This window comes from Nelumbo lutea, chromosome 2 (assembly GCF_056320005.1).
Source record: "Nelumbo lutea isolate HS-2025 chromosome 2, American lotus-T2T, whole genome shotgun sequence".
Classification (NCBI taxonomy): Eukaryota; Viridiplantae; Streptophyta; class Magnoliopsida; order Proteales; family Nelumbonaceae; genus Nelumbo; species Nelumbo lutea.
Window position 1 is genome coordinate 27,432,576 of NC_142685.1, and position 21,262 is coordinate 27,453,837.

Genomic DNA, 21,262 nt, shown 5'->3' on the forward strand with positions numbered 1-21,262 from the left:
AACAACCCCTGTTTTGGCACAACTTATGAAGTCGTTCCTATGTCTTTGTCTTGAACCTGAAACTTGCTGGCCAATGGTGGATTAGCTAACCTCTACCCGTTTACAAATTTATTCTTCTGACTTCACAGGCTGCAACCTATTTTCAGAATTGACTTCTGCCTAGTAAATCTATTATCTATATAGTGAGACTCATTTAAATGGTGGGGCCTGATCTAACCTGATGGTTGAGATAGTCACTCAACATCACTCTCACTGTGGGCCTCTTGTGCATTTTGCTCTGTCTCCATCCCTGAGCCCTTGACAACCTTTATGAACTTTTGACCACCGACTGTTATGAGATACCAAAAAGAAGAGTGGGTCCGGATGAGGCACAAGGCAAAATTTAGGGCCTAGAATGCTTTTTTTTTTGGTCTTGTGGCCCCAGATCCCTATCAAGTTATTTATCCTTAAGAGCCTGTTTGAGAGGGTCAGTTAAGCTGGTTCAATTGCTTTGAAGCGTTCTAGATAAGTTATAAGTTATTCAAAAAGGTTGAAGCGGATAATCCATCAATTGACTGACTGACAGCTGATTAGCCTGATTTGTGTTCTTCAGATTTTTCACAAAACATAATTTATGGATTGTTCATGTAGGGTCCACTTCAGAAATTGGTTCAGATTCTTTGAAGTACTCCTGACTCAAAAAGGTCGAAGCTGACATCCCTTCAAATAACTGACTGACAGTTGATTTGGGTTCTCTATATTTTTCACCAACATAGCTTATTGGTTGTCCGTGTGAGACCCACCTTGAAAAGCAAGAATCCATTGATTTTGAACCCACCCAAACGGGTATTAATGAAAAAAAAAAAAGAAAGAAAAGGTGGTAGTCTGAGCATACCTAATAACCAAGTGCAAGAGATCAAAGAAAACCTTTAAGCACTTCTGTTATAGGTCTACTTAAAATTTTCTCAAGCCAATCTCTTTCACTCACGGATTAAAATAAGAATTGAAAGTGATCCAAAGGTAGTCAAAGTGAGACTGTTTATTTGTTCTAATATATACAAAACAAAGGTGATCAGGACTGAAACTGAACTGATAATATGTAAAAACGAAGGAATGAAAGTGAAGAGTTGAAAGGAAAGCTACCTCAAACAAATTTGAGTGGAAGCTAGGCAGATCCTTCTTATATCTTAGCAAGACTCTTTGCTTGTGTTGATGTATGGGTCATTTTAGCTTGTAGGCTATCTCACTAAGATATTTGGACTGACTCTATCTATCTATAGTGAATACTTGCCTTCGGTATCAATCTTATTCAAAAATGTTTATTCGATATATATATATATATATAATTGGAAAAAAGTACAAATATAAATATATACTGCAAATCTGTATTTTGTAATAGGTCAAAAATTCCAAAGATAAAGACCATGTTCAAAAGGTTAATTACATGATTCTTCTTTCTGTCAGTCGCTTTATCTATGGACCATATTTGTCTGAAAACTTTTGTTTCCATTAATTAGTTGTGTCCTCTGACCCTTCTCGAATGTAACGATGCAAACCAGGGAGGTTCTTCGCATTTTAAATTGGCTCAGTTGAATGAAATAAATGAAATTTTGTTATGAACATTTTATTTGAATATATGCCACTTTAATTTTGATTTTCCTTTCTTGGGCCTTTGCCTTTTCTTTTGTAATAGGTTTGGCTACTTTGCTGAACCTGACCCTCTTTTAGACTTTTACTTGTTAACCTGGATAATTTGTTCATTGTTATTGATTTCATATTTAGGGGTTCTTTAGTATGGTGGGCATTTAATAAAAGAATAAAAGAATTCTGAATTTCATTGCAAATCTATAATAATTTAATATTTCAAAAAACTTCATCTATAACATTAAATCCGCCTACGTATTGATATCAATTTCGATCTGACACCTATCTTAATTGTACGGTAAAGCTAAGATTTGCGTGGGTGGACTGAACATTAGAAACCCCTTTAATAAATGTTTAATACATTTTTATTTTGAAAAACAAAAAAATGGGTGATAAATGTTTTATACTTTTTTATTTAGTGTTATTTGATAGATAGGGGACATTAGGCATCACATAAGTTCAACAGTAAATAAACAGTTGGATGTTAGGAGAAACATTAAAAATTGTGTTTCCTCTATTGATTAGCTATCACACAAACCAAGAAAGCATTTATTTAATAAACGGTCTTACCAAATAATAGTATTTCCTCTAATGCCTACATGATGATGACATAGTATCCTTTTTCAAATAAGTAGCCACGAAACAAAACACCATCTTAATTAGGCTTTTAAAGCTTGGTCACTAGTTAATACTACTCTTTCTGCCTGAAATAATCAGCCCCATTTCCACATTTCCAAAACTCTGCACACATCTATTTTACAAAATTAATGCACCTCCCCTTCGTAGATCGATTAGAGAACTGTTACAGACTTCATAATTATAGTAACCCCAGCTACAACCTCCAAGCCCGGGTCTCTTCCTCTTTTCACTTCTTTGCCTTGTTCATGTGTGCATTTACATGGACAATGGATCGTAGGGACGCGCATGAACACGAAGAAAATTGTCTCACAAAGTAATAGTTTTTGTGGAATCCGTAATAGTTAGAGACAAAGTATGTGTTTGGTGTCATTTACGTTTATTGAATAAATGGTACCACATAGGTGCCCTATCAGCAAATGCCTCATTATGCACATCTGTACGTATCGATGTTTATTTGATTTTTGTGCACTTCTCCCATATCAAGAAGTTTCATTTTAGAACTTCTTGAAACGGATAAACATTTATTGGCACCTTGCTGATGTAGTTCCTAATGGCGCCTATGGATCATAAACGCCTTCATTAATTGATTTTCTCAGTTTTGCAACTACACAAATACATTTACTCAAACGACGTAAACAAAACCAAACACCCTCAAAATCATAAGCAGCGACTTAGGCAATTTATCATGAATAAATACGTCAGTATTTAATATGCATAAGGTGTGGGTCCCATGCGTATAGAGCACCGGCATGTCCACTCAGAACAATTAGATTGCCCATCTTGCTATGCATGATTTTGTCTTTAGCCCATGCAATCTCATTTTTGTACACCAACAGCCCTACAGCCACGAGAGCAAATGAAACATTTCACTTTGAACATACATGGAGTTAGGGGTGCAATTTGGGTGGGTTCAAGTTAGAATATTGTCAAAATTTGAATTGAAAAAACAGAGCGAGATGTAGTGTAAAATCCTAAAATCGGGTATCCAACTTGTACCCTTACCGGCCTACATGGGATTCATGACGAAAAAAGCTACAAGAGGAGGTTTGCTTGTTTGAAGAATTGCTTATAGGCTTTTTAAGGAGAGCCTTACCTTCTAAAAGACTAAAGCCCACTTGGGACCGGTGCAGGTTACCTATGACTATGAGCGAGATCCCTTGTTTGGAAGTTATCCTTGAGGGTGTAAGCATAAACTGTCCTTTGATTATGTAGTTTGTATGTACACACTCAAACGTGGATTCTTATATTGGGGATCCGGCAATGAATCCCTCGGATAGTTAACCAATATAGCTTCTGACACCTTAAAACCAAAAGTGGTGGCATGAAAACCCACCCTAAGAAAAAAGCCCCCTATTGTAGTCATGGTTCAATTCAAAGTATCAATTCGGTTGATACTGTTTTTTCATGTATTGAGGCAAAAAAAGAAGGAAAAAACATCGATACTCAATGTTTTTCATGTTTTCATGTGGTGTATATAATACATATCAATGCTTTGAACCTTGATTGTAGTTATAGAATTCAGCCTTGGCATACACTATAGGTAGGGGCGTATTTGAGTCAAGGTTCAATTCGAGCTTGAAACCTGAGCTCAAATTTGGTTCAATTTAAAAGTTTATATGTTCAAGTTCAGCTTAGTTCGAGTTTGATAGGCTTACAAGCTTCACAAGCCAAATTTCATTGGGCTTGAGCTAAGTTTAAACTAAAATGAGTCAAGCTTTTCACAAGTTGAGTTTAAATAATTCATAAAAAGATTGATTCATGTCCACCCCTAACTACAGGAAAACCAAAGGGCAACAGAGGTTGAAATGATTAGATGGATCACTCATCCATCCTCTTAGTAAAAATCATTTAAATTGTTGTATGGTTGGGAAGTCATAAAACACCCAGGATCAAAAGATTCATACAACTATAAATGGAAGAAAATTTGATTCTAATTGATGATTGTTTGGTGGAAGAACCCCGACTCCTTAGAAAATCTACTCAATTATCAAAAACACACAAAGGATGGCCCAATATAACAATACTTAAGTGAAAATTATGCACTACCCCAATTCCCAAAATGAGTAAAGGTGCATTCCCCTTTTGACAGGCTGACTCAATTAGGTAGAATACACTATCAAGGATCATGTCCCTGTTTTATTGGAAGCCTAAGAATTTGTGGGGCAGTGGTGGCATTACATCATGTCACACTGAAAGGGATTTAACAAAACCCCAAAAATCATCTAATCTAATACAATGTGCTCAAAGATACAACATGTTAGCAACTTCTTTCTCATGCTCAGTTGCATGCACTTTTTTGAAGAAGGCCCATGCACAGTGAATGCCAAAGAGGCCTTAAATCATAGAAAAAGAAGGCTTACCAACCCCTTAGAGTCCTTGTATTTTACTCAACAGAGAAACCAACATACTTTACAGGGGAGTCTAGGGTGGATGCATTTGAGGCCCATACCATGGAGAGTCTGTTGTTTCATGGATTTGATCCCATGCCTCCTTTTTTTTTTTTTCAAGCGACCCCTGAATGACTAACTTGATTCATTGGCTCAATCAGGTTTGGTTCGTTTCTTAAAAGGATCAAAACGATCAAAATCTAGGGATTGGATCATCTGTACTAATCGTCGGTTCGACCATCAGCTCACAAAGTGATTGGTTTAAAGGGTGCGAGTGGTCATTTTGAGTAAGTTGCAACTTGGATAGGCTTGGGTTGACCATATGCCAAATTTGAGTGGGTTTGGCCCCACGGCGGGGGACCAATGCTGTGTGAATTCTTCAAGTTGGATGCCTAATTTGCACCTTTAATAAACAACTATATAAATTATTGTTGTTCATCAATCGTTGGTCCAAAAAAAAGAGGCACTTAAAATTGTGACAATATCTATGATGTTGAAAGAACATTATAAATTGATCCAAAAACGGATCTGCTTTAACCTTTGGTTTTTGGGTTAGTGGTTCAATTGTCTGGGTGAAATGATGATGATGATAAAATAGATGAACCATTTGCACATATTATAGTTGTTCCAACACCCTACCAACATCATCTGACACCTGACACTACACATGCACATCTAAGATGTGTAGTGTCAATCAAGTTGGTACTTGGTAGGGTATTGGAACATGTTTTGTTGGTGGGAGATCCCAACTTTGTTGCAAGGCCTAGGTTGCCATTGCAAATGCAATTGCTAAGCAAGAGGTAGGAGGACTAAGGGAGCTGATGGTTGGGTGTTGTTGCAAGCCCTAGGTGACGCTGCAAATGGTAGTTGTTAAGCATGAGAGGCATTGAAAGAGTTGGTAGTTGTCATTGGGAGCCTTGAGTTGCTGGTAGGGATGCAAGGCATAGAACTGGAATGGGTTTTAGCTCAACCCAAGCCCAACCCTAAGAATTGGACCTATAGCTCGAGCCTGACTGAACTCGAGGTCAAGCCTAAATTATCCAACCCAAGCCTAGCTTGTATACTAAAATTTGATTTACTCAGGTTGACCTTGGGCTTCAGTCAGGCTCGAGTTGGTCAATTAGCCCATACTAAAAATTGATATACATGTATGTCTATATGCATATAGACATGTATATATATGCAAACATGGTTTATTACAAAAAGTTATGCAAATATGTGTCTTTATATGCATATATACATGTATATAATCGGGTTGGACTTAGGTTAGGATAAGGTTAGGCTAGATTCCGAGTTACCTGAGGGCTAGATAAGCCCGAGCCCAACTTGAAAAATTAAAAGACCTGAACTTTTGGGCCCAAACCCAACCTAAGAACCAAAAATCCAAGCCTATTCCATATAAAATTGCAGGCTAGGTCGGTTTGAGCCCGCCTAAGTCGCAACCCTAGTTGTTGTTACAAATGGTGGTTATTGGCATAAGAAATGGAGGAAATGGGGGAATTGGTGGTCGCCGCTACAAGCCGTAGGCCGCCATTGCAAGCCCTAGCCCTTGGGTTGTTGTTTGAGCCCTAAGTCAATGAGTAATTCTTCTCCCTCAAGAAAAAAAGACTCAATAAGGAAAAGAAAGATCGAAAACCATCGAAATGGATTGGTATTGTGAGTCTTTTATTTTTGCTTTAAATTAATATATTAATCTTAAACATGACATGCTAACCACTACCATACTAGGATCAAACAGTTAAAAAATCCATATTAGCATTCTTTGACCAGTTGGATGTTTTTTTCTTTTTTTTGTGTGAAAATTATAATCTACCCCACCTCACAATTATTTATTTATTTTTTATTTTGCAAAACCCTCACTTATCACTCACCTACTCTTAACTTGTGTTAGATTCCTCCACTTGTCACTTATATAAATAGTGACAAATTTGTGAGGTGGGGGAATCAATAATTTGCCTTCTTTTCTTTTTCAAAAAAGCGGGCACAAGGATAACCGGAACTAGGAAACATGATTGGTTTCTAAGTTGAATGGTTCAACCATTCAGTTAATGCCATTTTTTAAGCCTTGCCAATCACAATCCCTGTGAATTTTTATTCATGAATATCGATCGATTGATTATTAGTTCTATGATATGAATGAATTTTTTTTTTAGAAAAATACGAATGGATTGATTATCACTTTTTAGGTATCATAGCCAAGGATTAAAATATCGATACGATACATCTGATACAAGGTGTACTGTATTGATATCAGTAGTGGACGATACTGGATATTCTACAACTGGTATTGTATTGTGTCAGTCATGCGTATCAATATGATATGGTGCTATATCAATGCATATCGCATCATATCAACCGATACAGGTCGATATGTGTCAATACACAAAGATATGTAGCACAACTCCTATATTAAAAAATGCAGTTGACACAACTTGAACCCAAGCTTAATTAAATAAACATTAATCGCTAAGTTGTCCTTTAATTTGTAATAATAAGTGAAATAAAATAAATTTTATAAACTTAATCGTAAACATACAGTCTAAATAAAATGCCATATTAAATATTAATATGTTCAACAATTTCAACTTAAAATTAAATAGAATAATACTAAAAATTAATATTTATAATTATAAATGAAATAAAAATTCTACCAATTTTATATTTATATTAAAAATTGATTTTCTACTCTCAATAAATTTATACAAAAAAAATATTAATAATAGAATAATTATTTTAGTACTTAAAATTCATGCATTTATACATGTATGTATGTGTGTGTGTGAATATATATATATATTATAAATAAATTCATACATTTTACATGTATGAATTTGTTATTATCTAGTGTAAATTTAAATATCAATTAATAATTTATATATATATATATAAATTATTAATTGATATTTTATTTTACACTAGATAATAACATATTTATTATTTATAAAAAATAAAAAAATTATTTAAAAAATATTCAAGCATACAATATTATATGGAATCTATCAAATACACTAATTTAAATTTATATAAAAATGATTTCTTATTTCGTAAAATTTATTAAAATAAAAATGTTAATAATGGAATAACTATTTTAGTAATTAAAAATAATGAATTTGTGCATGATATGTATTTTAAAAAATTTTAATATATAGATATGAAATATTTTAAGTTAAAATTATATATTTTATCAATAAAATTTATTATGTACAAAAAGAAATATATTGTTTATCAAACATTTCAAAATTTAATATTTAGTTGACTTTTTTTTGTTAATGTTGAAAAGTAAAAATAGTAAAATAGAAAATAATTGATATAGTAATTAAAATATAATAATTCCATATATTTTGTTTCTTGGACTTAAATAGAATATAACATAATAATGGTTTTATGCATGTATTAATTTGTAAAGATCTGTATAGTATGAGTCTTAGACTCTTGATTGATGGATTATCAACAAAATTGTATGATATCTATGCATCCCATTATATTAATTGTGGTCATTTTGACCTTAAAGTTAGTGTAATTAATGTATTTATGAAATTTGTATGTATTTTTCTAACATATTTATGTTTTTTCATATATTTCGTCCATATCCATGCATTTCCGAAGCGTTTACGTATCCGTATCGGTATTCAAATTATTTGATATGATACTCGATACCGATATTTTGATCTTTGATCATAGTCGGACTAAAATTGTAGTAGCTTTTTCATTAATTTTGGACCAATGAATAATCAAGCATCATTTACTAAAACACCCTTCATAGTTTCAAGTATTTACTAAAACCTACTCTATAGTTTGTAGTTTACTAAAACACACACACACCTATAGTTTACAATCAATTTTCTTAATCAACCTTCCATTAGATGGAAATGGAAAATAATAGTTTTGACCTTATCATCCTTGGGAGCAAATCTATAGAAAGTAAAAATGAAAACATCATTATTGTCCCTAGTAAAATGTGGGAAGAAACTCTATTTAGTAAAATTTGTTATTTACTTAAAACGGAAGACATGCCATTAATGATGAAGAACCCTAGATGCCATTATTCTCTTGAAGTCAAACATTTTTTTGATAGATTTTAAAATCAAACTTTGTTTCTTTTTAGAAACTTGTATGAAATTTTAGGGGTATTTGTGCCTTTAAATACTTATATGATCACAAAAGATCGATCAAATAAGTTGGTTGCAAAACGTAAAGAATACTTTAATAAAATGCTAACTATATGATATATTTTAATAAATTCATGAAAGTATAGGAGTATTTTAATAAACGACCCCATAACAAATACAAATGAAAACACTTCATTTACTCAGGGACAACGTTTCGCTGATTCATTACCCCCAAACAATAATATCGTATTTTAAAATGTGTTGGCTTTACAAACTTTAGGAAAAAATAAATAAATGAGAAAAGACATTATCTATGATGCCGGAGGGTTTATATTTTACAACACGCTGAACCAATCATGATACGCCACATCAGCCTAATAGGACCCACGATTGGTCCAGTACTACGACGATTTGAACTCTGGTGGCTCCCGCTGTGAGACTCAAACTCAAAAAGCAAAGAAAAGAAAAAAAGCAAAGCTCCCGAAAGAAAACCACCAGACAAAACCTTTTCCAGTTAAGTCAGGCCGGCTGCCCCAGGTGGCGGCGATGGCCGTGGCCCGGTGGCGCCGCTGCTAGTATTGCCATTCGCCCTCTTAAACTTTTGAGACGGTACACGAAAGGTATAAACTAACAACTATTTTCACCACGGAAAAGGGAAACATAAACTACAAAGAGAGAATTACACTAAAACGAAACAAAACGAAATCAAAAGTTGAACAGAGAAAGGAAGAAGAAAGAAAAGGCATACTTTGAGAGAGGGAAAGAGTGAAAAGGGAATTGATTCGAAGCCCCCAAGAAGCTCTCAAGCCATCTTTGGAGGGGGGGAATCTGGTCTATGGCATGCCAACAGAAGAAGCATTGCATCGAAGGAACTGGAATTGAGGTTGTCGTCGTCGTCGTCGAGGTTGGTGCTTTTCTTCGCTTTGTATTAGTTGTTCACGCTAATTGGGGTCCCTATTACTACAAATGGAATCCTCCTTCGCCTTTTCCTCCTCCAAAGCAATGGGGAGTTCTTCTTTCTTCCTCTTCTGGTCTCCTCTCCTCTTCTCACTTATCTTCATCTCTCCTATAGGTACGTGCTTACTTTGATTGGCCTTATTTGACTTAGAATTCTCTTATGGATTAGATAATTTTGCTATTCTTGGTCCTGTTTGGCTTCGACTGTTCTAGACTTCTCAACTATGCAATTTAGTGTTGGGCAGATTTAGGATACCTAGCTTGGGAGGTTTTGATGGATGAATTGGAGATCATGTTGCTGGATCAATATTATTATGATCCACAGTTTGGATAATTTTATGTAGTTGTCTTTTTTTTTTTTTTAATTTTTAATTTGAGATGATCTTTTTTGTTATGGAGAGAAGTAATTCAGAAGTAAATAGAGTTATTTCTAAATTTAAGTTGTGCTAGCACTCATTCATGTAGTTGCTTGTCGGCATCTGTTTTAAATGTTCATAGAGATTCCATTCCCCTCATTTGCTTTTTGCAGAATGACGAACATAAGATAAAAGAAACATATTTGTTTAATTTGATACAGTTGTGGGGGTTGGTTAACTGGTGTAACAATGGAAATTGTATGGCACTACAGATTTGTGTGACTTATTGTGAATTCCCTGATCTTCCCTCTGTTTTGGAATCTAAGTTTGTTATTTTAGTGTTGCTTCAATAGTTTGAAGTTTGTAACTTGGATAACCTCATTTTGTAAAGAATTCTTGTGGTTTCGAAGATAATAGTGGTTAACAGAGCGATTTCTTTCATTTCTTTGTGCAGCAATAATGACAGTGCAAGCATTTACTGGAACTTATGGAATAAATTATGGCAGGATTGCTGATAATATCCCTCCTCCTGAAAGCATTGTGACCCTTCTCAAAGCAGCAAAAATCAAGAATGTTAGAATTTATGATGCTGATCACAGTGTCCTCAAGGCCTTTAAAGGTTCAGGCCTCGAAATAGTGGTTGGACTTGGCAATGAATACCTCAAGGACATAAGTGTGAATGAGGAACGGGCCATGGATTGGGTAAAAGAAAATGTTGAACCATTTCTCCCTGGGACACAAATCCGTGGGATCGCTGTGGGGAATGAAGTTTTAGGTGGGAGTGATCAGGATCTCTGGGAAGCTCTATTGGGTGCAGTAAAGAATGTTTACAATGTCATTGAGAGGCTTCATTTGACTGATGTGATTCAGATCTCAAGTCCGCATTCAGAGGCAGTGTTTGCAAATTCCTTTCCTCCATCCTCGTGTGTTTTTAAGGAGAATATCCTTCCATACATGAAACCACTTTTGGAGTTCTTCTCACAGACTGGTTCTCCTTTCTTCATCAATGCATACCCGTTTCTGGCCTACAAGAATGATCCTGAGCATATTGATCTTAACTATGCTCTCTTTCTGCCAAATCCTGGGATCCATGACCAGAAGACTAATATTCACTATGATAACATGTTTGATGCTCAGCTGGATGCTGCTTATGTGGCTTTAGAGGATGCTGGATATGGAAAGATGGAAGTCATTGTTTCAGAAACTGGCTGGGCTTCTCATGGGGATGAAGATGAAGCTGGGGCTACAGTTAAGAATGCAAGAACTTATAACTATAATCTGCGTAAACGGCTAGCCTTAAAAAAGGGAACCCCATTCAGACCAAAGATGGTAGTAAAGGCATATGTCTTTGCTTTGTTCAATGAAAATTTGAAGCCTGGACCAACCTCTGAGAGGAATTTTGGACTATTCAAAGCTGATGGAAGTATTTCATATGATATTGGGTTTACAGGACTAATACCTTCATCTGCAGCTTCATCTCTTCTATCTGTGAAGGTATGGGATTCCTCAGTACCTCTTCTGTTTCTTTTTCTATTTAAGTTTTGAAGGTATTGCTATGTTAGATTAGCTTTTTTAAATTGGGAGTCTTTCCTTGATATATTTTAATTCCCCAGGAAGTAGCAAATCCTTGAAAATAAAAGAGAAGAAGAAAAAAAGGGTTTGCTATTTTCTTCTCCCCTCTTCCCCCTTCTTTCACTAGTAATACAATGCTTTGAAACTATAGCAGCAGAATGTTAATAAGATTTAATATTCTAGCTGTTAAATTGAATTTATGAACCAGTGTAGCAGATATTACAGAGTATCAGTCAACTTTCTTTTGCTAATTTTGCACCAAAGGATCTAGATTGTCTTAGGATGGTATTTTTAGATTACTAAACTGCCAAAGTAATCAATATTTCATTCAGAGTCAGTTGGTGGGAGATCCATATTAAACAAAATAAAAACCTAGTCAGGCTAAGTAGGAAACATAAGAAGATAAGAATGCTATAAATGTTTTTCCCCTTATGTTTATAGTTTTATGTTACATAGAGAGGAATGATTAGATTTCTTTAGATTTATATTTCTCCTGTGATTTGGAGAAATTATTTGATGAGTATGGTTTTCCGTATTTATTGGGTCAGACATCCTAGCTGACCCCATTAAGGACGAGGCTTAGTTGAGTTGAGTTGGGTTGTACATCCCATGTCCATGTTAATAACATGTACCCTTGTTCTACAGTGCTAAAGTTGAAATAATTCATCAAATGTCTTAAGTAGCTTGAGGATAAAAAATCCCAACTTGTAGGAGTTTAGAGCTATCCATTGCTGACATGCATGAACATAAAAACAGATGGAGATATTCTTCTTCAGCCAAGCTGGATTAATTAATAAGATCATGGTAATATAATACCATTTTAGTGCGAAGGAACACATATCCCTTTCACTAATTATCCATATTTTGTGCTCAACCTAGCTGTAATATTAGCTTTAGTATTCTGGATAATATATGATTCTACAACATCATCAATGATCTTGCTCATTGCCACAGATTCTCTTTAGCAAGTGCACTTGTCATCCAAAAAAGTTTCCTTGTTAAACATCTGAAAACTTATCAAGACATAATCCTAATAATTTATTTTCTAGTTCTCATCATTATCCTGACGTGTTATTCTCATGGTCCCGCCTCAGCAGCTTTATGTTTTAGAACTACAATTCAGGCATCCCTTATCAAAATTATGAGTCAGGAATTGTTTTCAGCATTGGTGAATCTACCAAGGAGGCATCCATTGCTATAATTAGTCACCGCCATAACTGCAACCCAGGCCAGGTTATGTTGGGTTATGACCCACCCTAGCCCAACCTGAGGTCTTAAAACCCTCAACACTAACCAAAGGTTTTTTTTTTTCTTCTCTCCAACCCGATTTATAAGGAAAAACATTAATTAATTAAAGGAAAGCTACTTGTAGTCTCTCATATCCTCTCTCTCTCTCTCTCTCTCTCATTCTACAATTCCTGTCCTACTAAACTGTGTACATTCAATAAAACAATGTTGCAAGTGAAATTAGCATGCAACAAATCATACTTTTTTTGGTATGTTGTAAATCATACTTTTATTATTTGTCTATACAATAAATTCAAACAAACACATTGGCTTCACATGGGTTTGGGTTTCCTGAGGCCTCAACTCCAACCCAACCAGATTTTAGACTGGGTTGACATATCTCAACCCTAATCCTTACTGTTCAATCCATCCAACCCCAACCCTACAGCATAAATCCACTGGCATTCTAGGCTAATTCTTATATTTGTATATCCTACTTTCAGGTAGAACTGATAGGGTCAAAGACCTTGCATTCTAGAATTCCTTGGTGTATATTTGACTTAATCACTACTAATAAAATCCTTTTTAGTTACTGCTAGAAAGGACTAGCCAATCATTTCCAACATCTACCTCCAGTCCACAAGTCCCACCTACCTCATCAACCAATAACATTGACATGGAGAACTCCAAAAACAAGGTGTTTGATAAGTATGTGGTGTAATTGGAAATGCTGTTGTTGTATCCATTAGTGTTCATTTGCAAGATGCCAAAATACAATTTATTGCAGTAGTTTCTGTGCATCAAGATGCACCCTAGAGTTGGCTATCTTCCATGGAATTGGATGCCTGATTCAATTAGCCAACATGCTCTATGTAGCAATGAGGTTCAATTACTATGACATGGGCTGGTGACTTTGGTGATATTTGCACCAATTACACCAATGTTTGCCTTAGTTTTGGCATTGACATGCTTAAAATAGGAATATTCACCACTATGTTTTAGTATCTCTTGCATGAACTACTCTAGTAAATTCTTGCACTTCATGTTACCTTCTACTTCTCATTATTATCCTTCTTTTATCTGATGTTTAACATCACAGGACATCCAAGCTCGAAGCTGGTTCGGACCGTACTCAATGGTTTTGATATCATGTGCTTTATTGCTGCTTCAAATTTTAATATCATGATTAAAAAAAAAATCAGAGGTTTGGTGCTCATTATTTCCTTTCCCTATTTTTTCACATTTACTGTCAAAATTGGCATGTGGAAGCACTCAAAAGTTTCCAATTTGATAACATACTTGTAACATTTGCATGTATACCCTTTTGTCATCAATTATTGTTTGTAGATGTGACTGGAAATTGCTGATGGTTTTTATTTATTTCAGCAATGTATATTGGTCTTGTACCAAACACATATGTCCCATCATGATTCTAGTTCCTTCCAACTTGCATGTTCAATTAAGGCATTTTTAGTTCAACAGGCATAGAGGTGTGAAGAAATAGAACCTCAGTCTCTGTGAGGGGTGATGCCACAGATTGGAATGATTTTGTTCTTCTGTCTGTGTATGCGTAAATAAGAGAGAGAGAGAGTATCATTCATCCTATATGTTGCTTATAGGATGAACATAAGATTTGAATACCAGTGCATACAACGAGGTTTAAATCCCCTAGTTGTCCTAGGATCTATGACATCTTGGCTCTGCATGAATCATTTGATTAAGGTGGCATGTTGACTTTGAAACAGTTTCTTTTGCATATATTGTTGCCAGTTCTTTCACCATGTGGAAGACAGGTAGACCAGGAGAGGAAGAGTGGTGGACAAGCTCTTCCAAGTAAAATGATACATCTTAACCATGTTGAAAATGCAGAGGGCCTTCATTTGATCTATTTGGATGTAAGGGTGCAACTCAGGTGGGCTTGGGTTGGGATTTTGTCAAAATTTGAATGGGCCTGATGCAGTGTAAAATCTTAAAATCAGGTACCTGACTTGCACCACTAATTGGGTGGAAATATCTCCTCTGTTGGATCAGTGTGATCATAGATCAACTATCCTATTGATTGTAACCTTCCTTAGTTCCATTTTTTCCTTATTCAAGATGCTTCATTATTTAATATTTTGGTGGTCTGGGTATCATTCATGCAGGATTGGTTATTCACTATTGGTCCTTGATTGGTTATTTTTCTTGCATCTTCCCACCCAGACGAGGTATCATATACCCCTCAAAATAAAGAGCCTTGGGTACTAGAAGAAAAGCACCTATACCCAACAATATTAGTGAATACACAAAATTGTGGTCTTTTTATTTCATTTTCATGCAAAACCAAATAATGGAGAAGAGAGTCTCAGGTTTGAGAGGAATGTCAACAAATCCCAGTACTAAAGGAAATTACGTGAAAATACCCCAAATACAAAGTATGGAAAGGTGTCTATAAATTTCCCACCAGGACGTACTCCCCAACCTAAAGTAATGAGATGAGGGAATACTATATATTTTTCCTTTGTAAAGAGTGTTTTTCTTTTTCTTTTTTTTTTTTTCTTTTCCTTTTTCTATATCACTTTGTGAAGATTGTTATAATGGCTAAAGTAGTTAATCTTTAATTTTCCCTTTTTTCTGCTTACTTTTCCTTGTAGAAAGCTTACTTCCAGAAGAACCATTTAAGTTCCGTAAAAAGGAGGTTATTCTGTAATATGAATGTAAGCTTGAATTTCTGTTAGTTGAGTTGGTAAAGGAGGTAGTGGGACTGAACAGGTTCACATCACCCTTTCTCCCTTTGGGTATGAACCCATTGCATGTCAAAAGAGTCTTCTTTATCAAGGGTTGTAGGATCTATTGAATTTTGAGTCTGTAAGTCTTTATTGTTATTTTTAAAACATCCTACTATTTCCTTTTAATTATTCTTTTTTAACTTCAATTTTTATGGACAGAAAAAAATATGTTATTATCAAAAAGAAACATATGAAAGATGTAGAGTATTAGATCAAACTTCTTGGCTAAAAGGGAGAAAACTCCAATTCTCAAAGAGGATCTTAGTAGTAGAGATCAGAAAACTATAGCAGAAGTTTTTGTGACCTTATTTAAATATATACAAAGAATAGCAAGGGTGATTAACATAGTTGGATCAAACAGGGTCTTAAAATTTATGGAGTATTAATATCCCTACTTTTATTGGTACAAATATGAATCACTAATGTCCCTTTGTTCTGCTGGTTGGATTCTGGGTTAACACTGCAGTTTAATGAATAAATAAGTTTCCTAACAAATTGAAGTCAACAAGAAACTGGTAATACAAATAGACAACCTATATAGAGAAAGCTGATCTTTGATGCAAATCTGTTGACAAATTTATGGATCAAATTTGATGAGCCATTCTGAATACTAAATTTATTGCCTGTGTTATGTTGTGCCTCAAAATCTGGGTGCCTCTTGAGCCATCATTTATCTGATCAGAGCATTTGAACAAGTACCTTCTCTATTCCAACGCACTTGAAACCTAAGGAATACATCAAATGCACTGGATAAATACCTACTTTAGAGGAAGTATCATCTATGATCGGATAAGTTTTCAAAGATGACCCCCTAAAAATATTTCTATTGACTAGGGACAGCACAAGGATAGAAGAAATACCAAAATTTATGGTCGATTCCTCAAGTTGGTGAGCCTTGGTGAAATGGTTAGGTTGCTCCTTTGTGACCTGTGTGGCCAGGGTTCAAATCTTAGAAACAGCACCTGTGTATCTCCAGGGTTAAGACTGCATACATCTGTCCCTCCCCAGACTCCGCATTGGCAGGAGCCTTTGCACTGGACTTCCCTATGGTTGATTTCCCAGGTTGTTACTTCTGCGAATATAAATTTTTAAATTTTCTGTTTCGATATTTTGATATCTACTGTTTTCATTTTATGAGCATATTATATTATTTCACCAACTGAAACCTTTTTAAATATTAACTGGTTGAGAATGTCCAACTAGGAAAACTGACACAAATAAGGGGCATATCAAAAGCACATCATCATCATCCATGCCTTATCCTAACTATAGGGGTCAGCTACATGAATCCTGTTTTGCCAATTTGTTCTATTTAAAGCCATATCATCCTAGCATATCTATTAAAAATCACTACTTTTATGTTCAAGGATTTTTCAGAATAGTCATCTAATAGGCTTTACCAGCTAGCTTGCTGGTAAAGTCTAGCTGGATGCTGGTTGTAGTGGAGACCTGGGATTGAATCCTGCCTTCACTAGGGTTGGGAGGTTTAGGGGTTTGCTCTGGGGAAGGGCTACCAAAATACTGAGCATGGAAGTTTTGGGGGGGAGTTGCTACCCCATGGTCATTAGGCAGTTCATCCTCTTAAAATTCCTAAACAAGCTTTTCTGTCATTTTTAATAAAATATTTAAGTGACTAGAACATCTTGTTGTGTTAGAAGACAGATTTAAAATTGCTAAACCTCTGGTCTGAGTGCAATTTCAAATCTTAATTGTGCTGTTTGTTTGACACAGCCAACTCTATATAGGGGTTTTTATTGATTTCTCCATTACCTACAAGCACCTTGGACATAAGGCATGCTTAGTGGTGCAAGTCAGGTTGCTCGTTTTGAAGAATTTCAACATTGGGCTCAGTTTTGGGTTTGGACCTATTCAAAATTTAGCAATTTCTCAACCCAACCCGACTTAAGTTACACCCCAAACCAGATCATTTAGGCTGAGTTTGGTTTGAAAGTTCAAACCAAACTCAGCCTTATGGTATGTTTGGTTGCCACGACTGGGATGAAAAAAATAGGAATTTTCACATAAGATTCCTATTTTCTCTTGTTTGTTTTGGTCAAAACAATGGGAAGGGATGAAAACTTACATACCAGAAGTAGAGAGACACGGGGTCTCACCAGAATGGTGCGACCCCGTTGAGAAACGAAAACAATGAGAAGTTGGTGAGAAAAAAATGTCGAAGACGACATCTCCATTCACCTCCAACCACTGTCGAAGGTGACATCTCCATTCATCTCCATTTACATGTCCCTATAATCAAATCTCCAACCACTGTTTTCTTCACCTCTAACAAATCTAAGACCTCCGTTTACCATCTCCATCTATGTTTTACATTTTTGTGCCATTTTATATTTTTTTCTTTGAAAAATCATTATCTTTTATCTTCCAAGTCAAGCTTCAGACCCTATCGTTAGGGTGTTTGATCCGTATAGATTACACTAGTGAGTGCACTAGCCGATCAAGTAATACAATGATGAATAGAGTATCGTTCCTACGAGGATTGATCCAACAACTACTAGTAATGAATCAGCTGTTTGTTATCTGATAAACCAAAATATTAAACAAATCAAAACCCTAATTCCTAATTAGCAAGCTACCCTAATCAGTTTCGGATCAAACCACCTTCATGCATTGAGAAGAAAAGTTGTATGTAAACACTAGCAGATTCGGTTCAGCAATTAAACCATTAAGTTATTCAATTGATGTGGAATTCAGCCATGGTTTGGCAAAACCCTAATGGCATGGGTAGTCTCTCTTGAGCATAACCCACTCTATCTATGGGTGACAATTCCTATATCTCTATCAAGAATTTAATCCCCATAAATGCATTAAGAACAAGGAATTCGAAGGGCATCAATTCAGGTATGAACGAATACCAAACGAACCATGCATATTATCTCTAAGATGCATTAGATCCGTTTTCTTGATCAGATTATTTGATTACCTAAACTTTTTCTCAACCAATTCAAGCAATCCAAGAAATAAGAACAATTCGGCAAAGATTATTCTAGCAATTAAAAACCCTAATCAAGAAAGTCCAAGAATGAATCCAATCAATTGAATAACATAACAGAATTAATTATAGATTTGAATCAGCATTTGACATGGTTCGAATTCTAGCAAGAAAGAAAGATTCAATGACAAAATCCATTAAACCCTAGTTGAATCTAGGTTTTACCAATTGCGTAGGACCAAAGAAGAAGACAAAGATTGATTCTTGAATCAATCTTTGATCTCCTTGGTGTGATTCTTCTTTAATTCGCATTCAACAACCTCCTTCTTTCTCTAGCATTTCTCTTCTTAAGTTTGCTTTCAAGGGTTCGAACCCTCATCTCCTCCTCTTTTTTTTTTTTTATTTTTTTTTATTCTTCTCTTTAGCCTCCAAGAGAAGCCTACAAAATCTCCAAAAATTTTTCTAGATAACAGTCTCTAAGTCTGATTCATCAAGAAAGAATTCAAAAATCAGATAAAACCAAGTTCTCGTGTAAGTGGGAGAGTGGTGAATTCCCGAATGAAAATTTGCAGGCTAAGGAATGGCTCCAACACATCAATGCATCTTGAATCATCTCAATCGGAGTCCAGATGAGAAAGTTATGCCCAAATTATGACGCAGTGCCGAAACTGTCCATAATTACCCGATTAACCTTGTTTTTCACTTAACGCCTCCTTTCATGTCCTAAATCAAAATATAAGAATAATGAATCCATTTAGGCACTAAATAAGTATAAAAGACTAAATATTAAGGGATAAAAATATGATAATTTTCATTCTCATCAGTGTTTCATCTTCAATGAAGTTAAGACATGGAATCTCTTCCATTTTCTTTCATTGAACCTTTTCTTTTTGTATTTTTTCTCAAAAACCTCATTGTTTTTCTTCCTAGCTAAGCTTTAGAACCCCAACTGCCAAAGAGTCCAATCATTGTTCTTCATCTCCAATGAAGGTAAGACCTATCCATGCTCTGTTTCTCTCCGGTAAACTATCTTTTGTATTTTTTCTCTAAAACTTCGTTGCTTTTTTTTCCCATCCTTGATTTCTTAGCCTTTCGACAACCAAATGTTGGTAGATCTTCTTAAACCTCTGTTCTCATCGTTGCAGATCTAACAAGTTTATAATTTTTTTCATAATATATTGGTTAGATTTCTTAGGCATCCCTGATTTCTTGGCCATCACCATCGGTGCAGATATGCTAAAACCTCTATTGAAGATTTGTTATCATTGAACCTCTGTTATTAAGTAGAACGATTTATTGTTGCAGATCTAAACCTTGCTAAATGGTTGAAGAGGAATGAAATCAAGCATCTTGCAAAATTTTCTCAACAATCAAACACTGGAAAACATATTTTGCAGAATAATTGGTCTCAACAACCAAACATAGGATGTCAAAATGAGAAAATAAAATTTGCTTTCTCATCCAATCCCTTCTCATCCCACTATTTCTCGACAACTAAATGGACCATTAGGGAAGAAGCTGTAAGGAAACGTTATAAGAAGCTCCATTGACTTGGATGTCTCTCCTGGTATAACATTGATTGGCAATTAGGTCCAGGTCCACCGGTTAAACCATGTTTGGTTAAAATTCTGCTTCAAAGAATACCTATTTGAAAAATGAGTTTTGAGCCAAAAATTACTTTTTTGGAGCTAAGGTTTTTAGCTTCAAAGAATCAATACTTGGAACGAGTTTTTTGAGCCCCAAAAAATAATTAATTCTAGCAATTTTCATAAATTTTAGAATCACAAATTTCATAATCTTCTAAATGAATGCCAAAATAGCCTTAACTTCCCTCGTATTTTGTGGAGTGGCTGGCTTCAACATTGAATCTCTGCTTCCCAAGCTAAAATAAACCCTTGTCATGGCGGGGTGTCAATGGTATTCTAAAATCCGATTTTGAATTTGAGATTTGACATAATCGAATCGAATTTGGATATCCTATTCATAGCGAATAGCTAATCGGATTCGAATTTGGATATGACCTGATTCGATTCGATAAATATCCAAGTTCGACTGATTATTTAATTCTTATATATAATATATAAAAATTTTAAATGTTTTATACAATTTATATATATATATATATAATTAAATTATATAAATAGTTTATATATTTATATAAATAAAATATTTATTAATTACCTAAAATAATTAATTAGTCGAATTTGAATCGAATCGAATATTTAATCGGATTTGAATTCGAATATTAATTTTCAATATCCATCAGATATCAAATTTTTTAATCAGATTCAAATTCAGATATTACCTGATCCAATTTAAATTCTTTCTATTTATACCCCTAATCATGGAGATAGGTCCAACAATTACAAAAGTATCAGCGTACTATCTGTACTAGCAGTATCAGTAGTAGTTCCCACCACTGCAACCGAACTAGCAGTCGGTTCCACCCCAGCACCTAGGGTTGCGTCAGGGCCAGAACCCCAGTACTTTGGTTCTTTAGTCCCGAACCGGATTGGGTGTCGAGGTGTCTCTATGTCAAGGTGGTTTTTGGGCCAAGGTGGTTGAACACCCGAGCTTCGAATGTTGCGGGCCGGGATCGTTTGCCTGAGCTATCACCCCTCGTGCCAAATCACCCTTCATCAATTGCCCCCCACTCCCCGTGCCAGGGGTCCTG

At 35.2% G+C, this 21,262-nt stretch overlaps 1 protein-coding gene across 4 annotated transcripts; it reads left to right on the forward strand.

Moving 5' to 3' along the window:
- The first annotated feature begins 9,198 nt into the window (after positions 1 to 9,198).
- Positions 9,199 to 15,442, forward strand: LOC148869420 (glucan endo-1,3-beta-glucosidase 14-like). Of its 4 annotated transcripts, none has more exons than XM_088968016.1 (4): positions 9,199 to 9,830; positions 10,526 to 11,565; positions 13,970 to 14,074; positions 15,015 to 15,442. In XM_088968016.1, exons 1-3 carry the CDS (start codon positions 9,725 to 9,727, stop codon positions 14,054 to 14,056), a joined length of 1,233 nt encoding a protein of 410 aa, XP_088824142.1. In that variant the 5' UTR covers positions 9,199 to 9,724; the 3' UTR covers positions 14,057 to 14,074; positions 15,015 to 15,442. The 4 variants fall into 4 exon arrangements, with proteins under 4 accessions (XP_088824142.1, XP_088824143.1, XP_088824144.1 ...); XM_088968017.1 differs by lacking the exon at positions 15,015 to 15,442 and adding an exon at positions 14,641 to 14,659; XM_088968018.1 differs by lacking the exon at positions 15,015 to 15,442 and having other exon boundaries at positions 13,970 to 14,281.
- Positions 15,443 to 21,262: the final 5,820 nt, after the last annotated feature.